We start from the raw sequence: 13833 nt of genomic DNA, 5'->3' as shown, positions 1-13833 counted from the left end.
CATAGGGCCAGCGCGGAAAAGCCTGTTGGCTGTAGCAGGCAGCGGCATTGTTAATGGGAAGGGCTGTTAGTGGCAAAAGTATGAAGGATATCATGGAAAATCAGTATGGTAAGAAAGCCCTAGAAAATAATTAGGTAATTATGTAATTGAATGTAATAAAACATTTTATTATAATACTCTCATTCACACACAATCACTTTGTGAGGTGTGTGGATTCTATCTAAAAGATGTGTATTTGTCACATTTAAAAGGACCCCACCCCTCTCTATAGCCTCACGGTGCCTTTTCTTCAACTTCTATTGTTGTTATTATTAATTACATCTCTCTCAGTTAGCACTATACCAAAATCATAAGATGATCATGAAATAGCGTACGCTGTCCCCTTAAACATCGGCTCACGGCGCCTCTGCAGGTTCTGTCAGAACCGAGTTGTTATGGAAAGTGAAGGGAAATGTTTTGTTTTTTAATCCTATCAAACTTATCAAACATATTTCATTGCAGGATGAGGTTGTCTTTTGGTGTACACCTTAAAATCAAATACGTGTTTGATATTTTCCCCAAAAAAATAAAATTGGCTATTTACGCCTGTTTAGCCCAATGTTTTAGTGTCTTTTCATCAATCAGTCATATTCTGTTTTTTATAAACAATATTGGGGATATGGGAATGCTTGTTTCAAATAAATATCATTGTCCCCCACCAAAATGGGGGGGGGGGGGGGGACGACTATGGCTCAGTCTCTGTCCGTCCGTTAGTTAGTGAGTTAGTGAGTTAGTGAGTTAGTTACTCACACTGTAACGTTGACTTTGTGCTGCTAGGGGGTGCCATTGACAATGAATGGGACTGACCCAGGGGTGGAACTCCATCACTGGTGGGGAACATATTTACTATTTGCTTGTTTCCATTGTATCGCTTGTGTTAAGTATATCTTAACTTCTACAACGGCATGAGTGAATACTGGATTCTGATTGGCTAGCAACAGTGGTAAATACGCCAACAATCTACAGTTCGGCTCCAACCGCAGTATCACTCCGCTCCCTGATGCTGACTCCGTTCCCTGTGCTGACTCCGCCCACTGTTAGCCTGTCAGTCTGCAAATCTTCAACAAGGAAATGGCCGATCTCTAACACAAGGAAATGTCCGATTTCGTAGTAACGTTTGATTTACTGGGTGGATTGAGTTTTGAGCAGTGGTTAGATGAAGATGAAGGTGAAGTGAACAAAGAACGACATGGTGAAATTGGGGAGAGAGAACTGGCTGAGCTTGAGTTGTCACGAGTTCGGACTAGCGGGAGGTCGGACTAGCGGGAGGTCGGACTAGCGCCCGGACCCCGAACCTGGGACTGTCAAACAAACAAACGCCCTCTGCCGTCACCAGATATCAACACACCACCACCAAAATGGGCTGCTTTAGATAACTGTTTAAATAACTGTACTTTTACAGGCAATGTATCAATAACTGTGAATCCCGTTAAGGAATAGGTTAGTTGTTTTTTGGCTCAAAGGCAACTAAATGTTTAGTGCAATCATTGATCTTGTGTATGGAACTATATTCTGTGGCGGAAGGATAAATGTATTCTGAAACCAGTAATGATTATAAATAAATGAATTGGATGTTACAATTGTGTATTTTTTATATTATTTGGTAGCTGTTGTAGAAAACAAATTTAACACTCGAGGTCGGGGGTTGTGGGCACATTTACCACTGGTACAGGGTTTATAGCACTCGGCTTCGCCTCGTGCCACAACCCTGTACCAGTGGTAAATGTGCCCACAACCCCCTCCCTCTCGTGTTAAATTTGTTAAATTTTCCATTGTTGGTTCAAATGAATGGTCATTGCTAGGCAAAAGCTGGCTTGTACAGTAAGCTTGCAGCTTTACATGTATTTCAATGCAAATAGATAGCAATGCTAAAAAGCCATTCGTACTAGGGCAGTTGAAGGAGAAAACTCCCAATGTGGCAAATGCCTGCTGTGGAAAAATAACACTTTCAAAATGTCAGGGTTTCCGCTTAGGCACAAGATGGTTGAAGGGGGGGGGGGGGGGGGGGGCAAAAAAAGTGAAATTGTTGTTTTGATATGTAATGTCATATTGTAGGTTTGGCAAAGTTTCACAAGGTTATCATGCCAGTGAATATCAATCAACAGGACTTTGTGACTCTGATGTCACAGCCACATACATCAAGCAGCAAGTGTCTGCAAGGCTTTAGCACAACTGATCCCGAGTATTACAGAGATCCACCCTGCTCAGACTGGATGCTTCATACAGAGATCCACCCTGCTCAGACTGGATGCTTCATACAGAGATCCACCCTGCTCAGACATGATGTTTCATACAGAGATCCACCCTGCTCAGACATGATGTTTCATACAGAGATCCACCCTGCTCAGACATGATGTTTCATACAGAGATCCACCCTGCTCAGACTGGATGTTTCATACAGAGATCCACCCTGCTCAGACTGGATGCTTCATACAGAGATCCACCCTGCTCAGACTGGATGTTTCATACAGAGATCCACCCTGCTAAGACTGGATATTTCATACAGAGATCCACCCTGCTCAGACTGGATGCTTCATACAGAGATCCACCCTGCTCAGATTGGATGTTTCATACAGAGATCCACCCTGCTCAGACTGGATGCTTCATACAGAGATCCACCCTGCTCAGATTGGATGTTTCATACAGAGATCCACCCTGCTCAGACATGATGTTTCATACAGAGATCCACCCTGCTCAGACATGATATTTCATACAGAGATCCACCCTGCTCAGACTGGATGTTTCATACAGAGATCCACCCTGCTCAGACTGGATGTTTCATACAGAGATCCACCCTGCTCAGACTGGATGTTTCATACAGAGATCCACCCTGCTCAGACTGGATGCTTCATACAGAGATCCACCCTGCTCAGACAAGTTGAATAATGTGCAGCAAGTGATGGCTTTATGTTGGGGTCTTGATTCACCCTGTTGGGGCTTTTTGTGCTAATAATAAAGGGCTCCCTGTTTCCTGGTCCTAAACATAGACTGCAAAACCAGACTCTGTGACACGTTGACCCACTGGCATCCCCAGCTGGATGCAAGGTATATCCTTACAAGTCATTTACAAGCTTCTGCCCCCCCCCCACACACACACACTAAATAAATAAATAAATAAATAAATAAATAAATAAATAAATAAATAAATAAATAAATAAATAAATAAATAAATAAATAAATACGTTTTGCAAAGTTTTGCAAGACTAGAGAGCCATAGAGGAGCATCTGTGTTAGTATCCATGGGCTACACTGCAGCAGAACCACCACATAAACAAATCCATTCAGACTGCTGTGTAGCCTCTCCCCAGCAATCAAATGTTTTGTGCTCTCTGAATAAATTATATAATAATAAATAATATATTGGAAAAACCTTCCATGTTTCTAACCTAGGTTAGCCGTGTGCTCTGGTAGCTCTCTTCACATTCATAATTGCGTACTACATCTTACCTCGTCAACCAGAGTTGTATTTCAGAAGCAATGATTACAAGATCAAATAAAGTGAATCTTTCCATTATAGATACATTTGCAGGGGAGGAAACAGGGGAAGGAATTGCCCCTTTGCTAATGGGTTTTGTAAGAGTACACGTGCCTAGCGATCTTGCATGGTTCCTCACTGCTGATTCCTCTCTAGTTCCAACAGATTATGAAGCAGCGGGCTCTTAGCCTGCCTCGCTGGGTGAATAACCACCTTTGAACTAAATAAAGGGAATCGATTGGCCGTTCTCAGGTTTCTCTTTTCAACTAACATCTACAGTATTACTCAAAAACCTGCTTATACTGTCATAGGATGAAAAGGCAAATCTCAAAATCACACAATGTAAACATTAGTAGCAGAAAGGAAACTGGAAATCTACGGTAATACTAAAAGAAACAAGACAATATTTAATATAAATGTATGAGACAGCAAGCATTTTAATGGATTTACTGCCATAATATACAAGTGAACAAGATGTCCATCCACTAACAGCATGTCATACTGGGAGCAGAGCAGTAACTTTGCAGGGTGATTCTGTTTCTGCTGCTTCATCGCTACCCAGCTCCAGCCGCACGTTCACTTAAATAGTAATCACAGAGAGGAGAGGGGGAGCGGGCCTCCGTATATCACGACAGGACATGTATGAGGTCCAGAGAGATGGACCCATCACACGCTGAGGGAAATGGATGGGGGGGTGGAGCAGAGGGGTGTGAGTCAGCGGTATGTATGATAGGTCTGCCTTTAAAGGAGCTGATCGATGAGACGGTGACAGAATGGGACATGTCACCATCAAATCCCTGTGGGAATGCTGATTGGATGGATCAGGGTGGTGGAGCGGGGCGGGGGGGGGGTTAGGCTGATAGATTTAGAGAGCGCATCTGTAATTAGTTGAAGATTTACAGCAGAGTGAGTTTATCTCTACTCCAAGAGCAGAGCAAACAGGCACTAAAATTAGCTCTGGACAACCAGCCGTCCACTCCTGACCTGGTGGACTCCTAGGCAACAAGGCCGCTGAAACTCACATTCTTCACCTAGTTTATAATATAGTCTTGGCTCCCAGACAATTGGTGAGCGCCGTCAACAGCGCCACCTAACGCATCAAAATAAATCAAGTGGATTTCCTCTCATTCGATTTGAGTGATGATTGAGATGTCTATTTAGATTTAGTCTGATATTCAGAGAAATACGGTATATCCTTTTTCCTGTGTTTGAGTTCACTTCTTCCCATTCGCAAAATCGACGACTTCAGGTCAAGCCGTTCTTATCGGTGTGTGAAGCCTTGCCTACCTTCCTCTTCTTGAAGGCTTGCCGTGCCAGGTAACCGCTACATGCAGCTTGGAACAGGGTTAGATTACGCCTGGTCTGTTCATCCCGCTGCTCCTCCAGCTTGGCCAAGGTGCCAGCTCTGAAGAACAACTAAAACAAACACACACAATTAACACCAACTTCACTCATGAGAAAATGAGTCAGAAATCATGTCATGCTTGTTCTAACTAGGGAAAAACGGGATTCAGAGGTATTAAGCACAACGGAAAAAAATAGGACACAACTGTGTTAAAAAGTAAATGAATGCGCTGAAGCAGTAAATCAATAAGGAACAGTGTAATCCGTGGACAAGTGAGTCTTATCTAAGTGAGAAAGGTGTGATTAAGTTATTATCTCAGACAATCTGCGTTGTCAGCTTCTAATCTGGGGCAAAAGGTAAAACACGGTTAAACAGCCAATAGAAAGCAGATCTGGTTACGGCGTGTCCACACCTCACAAGGATTAGGTACCGTTAAGCCCTTCCAGATACGGCAGCAAGATACTAAAAGGGATGGATGATGATGGTGGCAGAACTGTCTCCACCCAAGGTCTCTCCGCCCATGTCCCAGTGCTTTGTAAATGTCCAAACCCATATGTGATCCGTTAACAGGGCAGGAGCTGGAACCGAGTCCGACAGCACAGCTTTAACTAGGGGAATCTGCAAACCAGTGGGGAGGAGTAATGTATTTCATGATGAATGGATATGATGTTTTAAATCGCTTGGGGTGTGAAAGAGAAGCTCCTACAGACAGTGATGAAAAAGATCATTAAATAATGCCTATGTATTTTGCCTTTACTTTACCTACTTAGCACTTCAAAAGAAACTTTGCATTCCTCAAGATGAACATACTGTGAAAATCAAGGACATAGTCACGCTATTTTTAGACACGTGTCTAGTCTAGTCTAGGCTATCCTAGCAGTTTATCCTATCAGGAGCTGTGATTCCACTGCCATGCGAATATCCGAGGCTGGTGTAATTGGCATGCTAGTGAGACAGAGGTTGCTAAGACGCCACTGGAATGCTTTGTGAATGGCCGACTTTGCGCTAGTCTACTTCTGAGCCCATTTCACACTCTCCCAACTCTGCTCTGCGCCATGTACAGCTGCCTCCAAATCATCTTCATTTCTTGTGTTTTAATAGGGCCCAATGCACTGACTGCACCAGTCTGTGAGCAGAGATCCATTGTTTTGCACATTGTTGTTTCCTTTGAGTTTCTTCTTGGCTGATGGCCACTTTCCAGCTGATGGGATTACAGCAGACCTCAGTGTGCCAAGCAGTGTTTACTGTGATTACTTTACAACTGCCGTGGTGGAGAACAACACAGAGGACCATCACTTGCAAGAATGTGCTCTAATGACATGAATACAAAGGAGAGATGATGATGGCCCCCACAACGTGGGGCAGGAAGAGACATGCCTCTCTTCTCTAAAACACTGGCAACTCTCCAAAACAGAATGACAAACATTTGTCAAGGAGGGACAGATGCAATGAAGGACACGAGCCACTCCCCGACACAAGGTGTTTGAAAAACTTTTTGAAAGATGCTCGGACAAAAACAGCAGTATGTAGCTCTGTGTATACTACTTTGACACCGCTAAACGGACAAAGGTTGCAAGTGTTTATTTGGTTATGTTAAGTTTGTCTAATGTTTGCGACATGGTGGCAGTACTCACCCTACTCAGACCCATGTGGTAGCTGCTCTTCTCCAAATCCAAGGACTCCAATAGCTCTTCCACGGCCTGGATAAATACACATATGTGTACGTACACACACGCACACACACACACACAAACGCGCATGCACACACACACAAACAAACACACACACACACAAGCTTAGTCTTTCAACGTTCGGATCCACGGGGACCTTCTACTGACACTGGATCGGTTCAGTAGTCCACAGAGTCCCCATCTTGCCATCCTCACAGTCTCTCCCTCTTCCCTCAAATCCATTCCCTGCTGTACTTCCTTCTGAAAGACGCTAAGCACCGGGAGAGTTTGTCTCTCCAGATCTCAAACCAATTAGACAACTTGTCCTCAAGAATCCACCTGCGCCTGGCTTATTCCACCTGGCCTTGCATACATACAGCCTATGAAGAGGTACGCTGTCGGCCAGCCTACCAGCCTGCACATAGGTGTATGTTTGTCCCGGCCTCCTCTCTCCACTTGAGCCTCCAGCCTGAAAGACCCCATCTAGATTACAGCAGAAGAGGTTAGCCACGAGCACTGAGGGGCTTTTGTTTGCCAGCGTTTCCACAGAAACTCAGCCCCAATACAGCGACACAGGGGAAAAGAGCTTTTCTCTCCCTTAACCCCATTCTTTCACTCTCTCTCATCCCTCTCTAAAAACAAGCTTGTGTACGGTTTCTCTCTCCACTGCACTCCAACAGGGCCTTCTCTCGCAGTGGTCCACTGGACAACGCTCCCTCTTTGATAGTTAACCTCCAAGCAGAGCATTCACGCACCCTGCGAAGGTTGCATTTCACAAAACACTAGACCCATTAGGCTGTGTCATTTTCCGTATATAGTAGGAGGGTATTCAGCCTCAAAGCTCAATGCAATTAGCAGGCCTTTTCTGCTGAGTATCGATCTACATTGGTAACAGGCATGGTGCAGCTGAGGTTAAGTTGATTAGGTCATTACAATGCCTCTGATCAATTAAGCCGTATTTCTCTGTCAGTGGCTGCTGACAAATCAGGAGGGGATGAGATGAAGCTGTTCATCTTCACTGTACTTTGCTACTGGCAGAGCTGGAGATTTAGCTCCCTCTCTCTCTGATTGACTCACTCTCTTCTCGTCCTTCACTATGTAATTCCTTCCATGCTTCTTGGTGAGGTGCGGTGCCAGCACATCAAAACGTCGGCGAAACTCAGAGAACACCATGTGATCGGGGTAGCCTGTGAAGGACAATATTGAATAACAACATTATATTTTTCGTAGATCGTTGTGGCACTGTGCTGACAGTAGGAAAATAATGAAATAAACTCACATCTTTTTTTAGCTCAATCCACACTTCTAATTAGGCTCGAGTACAGGGGATCTATATTTCTATACCGTCTTGAAAATGCAAGACGGTTGAATCAGCAGCAGTGGGACTTAAGTGGTGACAGTTAAATCGGCAGCAATACCCTCACCCTGCCTGTAGATCCGGAGCGCGTCGAGCAGCTTGGAGCCTCGGAGCTGAGCGCGGAGCAAAGCCGCGTCGAGCTGCATCAAGCCCGAATCTCCGCTCTCCCCGCCAGCCTCGCCCTCACCTCCTTTGAACAAGGACCCACTCAGAGCCTTGAGGGCATCGGCCTTAGGCAGCATGCAGTGAACAAAGTGAATCCTGGACCTCCTCACCATGTCAAGCAAAGCGTCCTGGACGAGACAGAAGTGGGTTAATGACTCTATGTAGGTAGAAACATGGGAACAACAAAGCAACATCATCCACTCATGACATATCCAAATATAATCGCCGACTGAAACTCTTTAATCACAATATGCAAATGATCTGTCTCTGACATGCATATCTAAAAATAGTACATTGAATAAGAATTCTTAGCGAGAGGGTTAAATCTAATATCTTAATTCTGCATGAGGCCATTGTCAAGCCTTTTAAAAGAGTCAATAACACTGTGAGAGCACGGTTTAGCCCTGGCCCTTGTTTCACTGTAACATGGTTACTGTAACATTAACCCTAATCTCAGCAGCCCCATCTTCCTATCCAAACTGTAACATTAACCCTAATCTCAGCAGCCCCATCTTCCTATCCAAACTGTAACATTAACCCTAATCTCAGCAGCCCCATCTTCCTATCCAAACTGTAACATTAACCCTAATCTCAGCAGCCCCATCTTCCTATCCAAACTGTAACATTAACCCTAATCCCAGCAGCCCCATCATCCTATCCAAACTGTAACATTAACCCTAATCCCAGCAGCCCCATCATCCTATCCAAACTGTAACATTAGCCCTAATCCCAGCAGCCCCATCTTCCTATCCAAACTGTAACATTAACCCTAATCTCAGCAGCCCCATCTTCCTATCCAAACTGTAACATTAACCCTAATCTCAGCAGCCCCATCTTCCTATCCAAACTGTAACATTAACCCTAATCTCAGCAGCCCCATCATCCTATCCAAACTGTAACATTAACCCTAATCCCAGCAGCCGCATCTTCCTATCCAAACTGTAACATTAGCCCTAATCCCAGCAGCCGCATCTTCCTATCCAAACTGTAACATTAGCCCTAATCCCAGTTCCATTGCTAGCCTTGGCCATCGTTCCAGTTCTAGGCCCCAGTCCTTGCTCCAAACACCAGACGCTGTCCCAGCCTCTCCTCTCACCACTTGAAGTTTGATCTGGATACACAGCGACTTCTTCTTGATAGCAGCCACCCCCGTAGTGAAGGTCTTCCTCATGCTAGTGGCCCGTCGCAGGGACAACTGCGAGACGCCCTCCAGGCCAGCGATGGAGCCGGACAGGACAGTGGCTCCGCCCGCACGGCTCATGAACAGAGAGCTGATGTTCTTCCTGGAAGAGGTAGATTGGCCTGAAGCACCGTAATAATAATCCACTAAAGTCATATTTCAAGAGATAATCCACTACAAAATATAATCCTTGTGCAAATTTGAAGCTTACTTCTGGGAGTCGTGCAGGAGGGTGGCAGCATTGGTGGAGGCAGGGTTCTGCTTGGCGTGGTTCAGCCACCCGCGGGCGTCGTACTCCACCCAGTCAGTCCCGTGACTGTGGCCCAGCAAGAAGTGATGAGCCCGCTCGCTCTTCAGGAGGAAGGTGTGACCTGATGTCAATAGAAGAGAGGGGAGTGGTAAGATTCCCTGGTGGTTGATGAACAGGACAGCAAGCACACATACCCTAACTTCTCTGCATCGACAAAGAGAGAATAAGACTGTCATCGCCACCCAGATGAGTTTAGGGAAATGTTTATAGACAGTCTTTATGAAAGGAGCATGAAATGTGCTGATTCAGCTTGTCCTGATCAGTAGTGTGTGTATGTGTAGTTTAGTCTGTCACAAACCAACATGAACTTTACTCATACTGTTTTCGTACACTGTCATAAACAAAGCACCAGTCTGCCTCCAGCATGGTACAGCAGACAATACGACAGATCTGGCCTATATAAAAACATATGAATAAGAGGCTTTGGGTTGTCTTTTTGGAGGGCAAGAGGACAATCTGCCCTTTATTATTACTCCAGAACCCTATTGAGTTATTTTAGGGGGATTGTAATAGACCCTCGGCTGTAACCTTGGCAAGTTTCAGTATAAGGATTTCTATGACTATTCTATAATCCTGGTGTTATCCTTCAGTGAGTGTTTTGTCTAAGATCTACTAGCAATATACAAGGCTCATTCTCCATGATACTTCCCTTTATCTTGCTTTTAACCTACAGTAAATAACTTTTTTGCTGGAGCAATATAGATATACTGTACACTGTAGATATACAGTAGTAATATACTGTATACTGTAATGTGAAACAGAGACTAGGGAATAGTGCTGCTCTGATGGATTATACAAAATACACAAATATTTAATGTTACAACTTACAACAACAGGGATGAAAGGTTATCTGAAGCAAATTTGTAGATTTTTAATATTGATAATTGTAATGTAAATCATATTTGGATGATTCAATATCTCCTTTTTTATTAGTGAGGAACTTTCAATAGAGTCCCAGATTCATATTAGTTTATGAATATCTTTGTCATGTGCTCTGCATTAGCTGTCTGTGTGTGTGTGTGTGTGTGTGTGTGTGTGTGTGTGTGTGTGTGTGTGCGCGCGCGCGTGCGTGTGTGTCCTCTCCTCACCTTTACTCTCTCCCTCAGCAGGGCCGTAGTAGCTGAAGAGACGTCCCAAAAGTGTCTCCTCTGATCCCCCAGGCTGCATGGCTTCCTCCTCCATCAGCCACAACAGGCCCCGTGCCTCATCTGTTCTTAGTGTCCGTACCTGTCGCACGCACGCACGCACGCACGCACGCACGCACGCACGCACGCACACACACACACACACACACACACACACACACACACACACACACACACACACACACGTACGTTAGTGGTTCTTCTTGCACCCTCAGTGAGTACACAAAGTGTTTTATACCTGCAGTCCTCCAGAATAAAAGTACATGAGGAGGAATGATGACTCACCCACTGAAATAAACAGAAAACTGGCCCGAGGACCTTAAGCTTGGTTTACACATCTTACCCATGTGATTCAGCACAACTCAAGACTGGCATCCATACTGTACTCACTCTTTTCTAACAGGTCTGTCTAAAATACACAAATAAAATAAAATAAATAACTGAATGTGCAAAGAAAAACTAACTGAAAACTGCCTTGTTACAAGGGCCTTTAGCTTTCTTTTACCAATGTGATTCATTACATATCGTAATGTAACGTATCGTGAGACTCTCGCCCATAGACTGCTTACTCATTACTACAGTATAGGTCTACCTCCAAGCTAGATGATTCCACTCATGAATGTGAAGGGAACATGTCCATAAATCAGAGGAAATTTCTGCTTTCATTGTTTGTCTGTCTCCTGCATACTGCAAAAGACAGATTCTGACAATCAACCTTCCAACACTCAATACTGCCTTGTGCATGTTGCAGATTTGAGGCAGTGGTGACAGGCTGGCTCTAATAGAGTTAGAGGCTCAAAGTTTCTAAAGCATTTGCAGTCCTTCATGTAGGAATAGAGTGGTTGAGGAGTCGGCAATTAAAGGTAATCCAATTAATTAGCATGAGGACAGAAAGCCACGTGCAACACAGAGGTGGGCATCACAAAGCAGTGTCTTTAATAGGTGGCTGTTGTGTATTGTATCTGCTAATGTCCAACCTTATACCAGCTAAACACCTGACTTGGAATTGTTTTTGCTGAAATGAAGTGCAGTACTCATCTCAGCTGCCGTACGTTCAATTTCAATTTGGTGCTTTCGTGCCAAAGTCAAGAATTTAAATGGTATATTTTCAGCCAGAGAGAATTATAGCAAGCCACTTGATCAGTGTGGAGGAGACATATGACAGCTATGAGGCTTGTATTTAACAGATGATCAGTTTGTAGGAGACATAGGACAGCTATGAGGCTTGTATTTAACAGATGATCAGTTTGGAGGAGACATATGACAGCTATGAGGCTTGTATTTAACAGATGATCAGTGTGGAGGAGACATATGACAGCTATGAGGCTTGTATTTAACTGATGATCAGTTTAGAGGAGACATATGACAGCTATGAGGCTTGTATTTAACAGATGATCAGTTTGGAGGAGACATATGACAGCTATGAGGCTTGTATTTACCGTAACTGATGATCAGTTTGGAGGAGACATATGACAGCTATGAGGCTTGTATTTAACAGATGATCAGTTTGGAGGAGACATATGACAGCTATGAGGCTTGTATTTAACTGATGATCAGTGTGGAGGAGACATATGACAGCTATGAGGCTTGTATTTAACAGATGATCAGTTTGGAGGAGACATATGACAGCTATGAGGCTTGTATTTAACAGATGATCAGTGTGGAGGAGACATATGACAGCTATGAGGCTTGTATTTAACAGATGATCAGTTTGGAGGAGACATATGACAGCTATGAGGCTTGTATTTAACTGATGATCAGTGTGGAGGAGACATATGACAGCTATGAGGCTTGTATTTAACAGATGATCAGTTTGGAGGAGACATATGACAGCTATGAGGCTTGTATTTAACATATGATCAGTTTGGAGGAGACATATGACAGCTATGAGGCTTGTATTTAACAGATGATCAGTTTGGAGGAGACATATGACAGCTATGAGGCTTGTATTTAACTGATGATCAGTTTGGAGGAGACATATGACAGCTATGAGGCTTGTATTTAACTGATGATCAGTGTGGAGGAGACATATGACAGCTATGAGGCTTGTATTTAACTGATGATCAGTTTGGAGGAGACATATGACAGCTATGAGGCTTGTATTTAACTGATGGTCAGTGTGGAGGAGACATATGACAGCTATGAGGCTTGTATTTAACTGAGCATTACAACGGTTTGTGATAACAGGCATCGGGCATCGGGTGAGTGAAAAACATCTTTGATCAAAATGTCTTTTCCATTCTAAGAAGCAGATCTTTTGGAGTCAGCTTTCGATTCTTTTTTGAAGAATCAGTGCCAGTGGTTTTTGCCTTTGGACTTCAGCACTATGGTTTGTTGCTTCTGATGACATGAGAGTGGAGACCCTTTAAAGAATAAAGCCGTTCCAAACACACAGATCACAGGCTGCAAAGGCTAAACATGGATTTTCCTCGTGAAGTCAGTTCTCTAACCTTTGTTTTGCTGCTCCTACCCTCTCTTTCCTCTTGTCTCTGCCAAACAACACCTTTCAATATCTAAAAACACAGCCCAACAGATTAACTACTGATATTCAGTACAGAACTTTCAGTGTGTGTGTGTGTGTGTGTGTGTGTGTGTGTGTGTGTGTGTGTGTGTGTGTGTGTGTGTGTGTGTGTGTGTGTGTGTGTGTGTGTGTGTGTGTGTGTGTGTGTGTGTTATCGACAGATTCATTGTGATTCATGAAAGTATCTTGAATAAAGGTTTTCCGGTGATTACTGTGTGAATATTGATCATGAAAGGGATGTGAGTCATCTGGGTGTTCTGAGCTGCTGAGGAATTCAGAGTTAACTTAGTATACAATACCAATTTGTTGTGTGCAAATATCAAGGGAAAATAAGTGGCTATGCAAGTGTGAAACATAAAATATATAAAAGCATAAATGAAGACAATAGATACTTTTAAATGTTATTCTTACCAGCGCTTGGCTTGATGCTTGGTCTACCACAGCTACAGATAGAGATGTGCTGGGCTCCATGTCTTCTAAAACAAGCTCGATGTTCTCCTGGATGAAGATAGACAGGCAGATTGGCGGGCTGTTTCAATGGCTAATGATGATGTTGATTAAACGGAAAAAGAAAAACATTTTTACAATAGATGTCTGCTAGCTGATTAACACTGAGGCTGTTCTGA

The 13833-nt window shown here is 43.7% G+C and overlaps 1 protein-coding gene across 1 annotated transcript in view; it reads right to left on the bottom strand.

The window, feature by feature from the left end:
• LOC310776356 (unconventional myosin-XVIIIa-like) overlaps window positions 1-13833 on the bottom strand; it is a gene marked incomplete at both ends in the record, with an annotated part of 121333 nt that overhangs the window by 38302 nt on the left and 69198 nt on the right. The window contains 8 exons of the mRNA XM_083636552.1: window positions 4802-4930; window positions 6494-6559; window positions 7607-7716; window positions 7954-8179; window positions 9148-9334; window positions 9443-9602; window positions 10630-10768; window positions 13619-13705. Coding sequence (XP_083492678.1) covers window positions 4802-4930; window positions 6494-6559; window positions 7607-7716; window positions 7954-8179; window positions 9148-9334; window positions 9443-9602; window positions 10630-10768; window positions 13619-13705 — 1104 coding nt within the window. The remainder of the gene's footprint in view (window positions 1-4801; window positions 4931-6493; window positions 6560-7606; window positions 7717-7953; window positions 8180-9147; window positions 9335-9442; window positions 9603-10629; window positions 10769-13618; window positions 13706-13833) is intronic.

Source organism: Poromitra crassiceps (assembly GCF_964638095.1).
Source record: "Poromitra crassiceps genome assembly, chromosome: 1".
Lineage (NCBI taxonomy): Eukaryota > Metazoa > Chordata > Actinopteri > Beryciformes > Melamphaidae > Poromitra > Poromitra crassiceps.
This window is presented reverse-complemented; position numbering and strand designations above follow the sequence as displayed.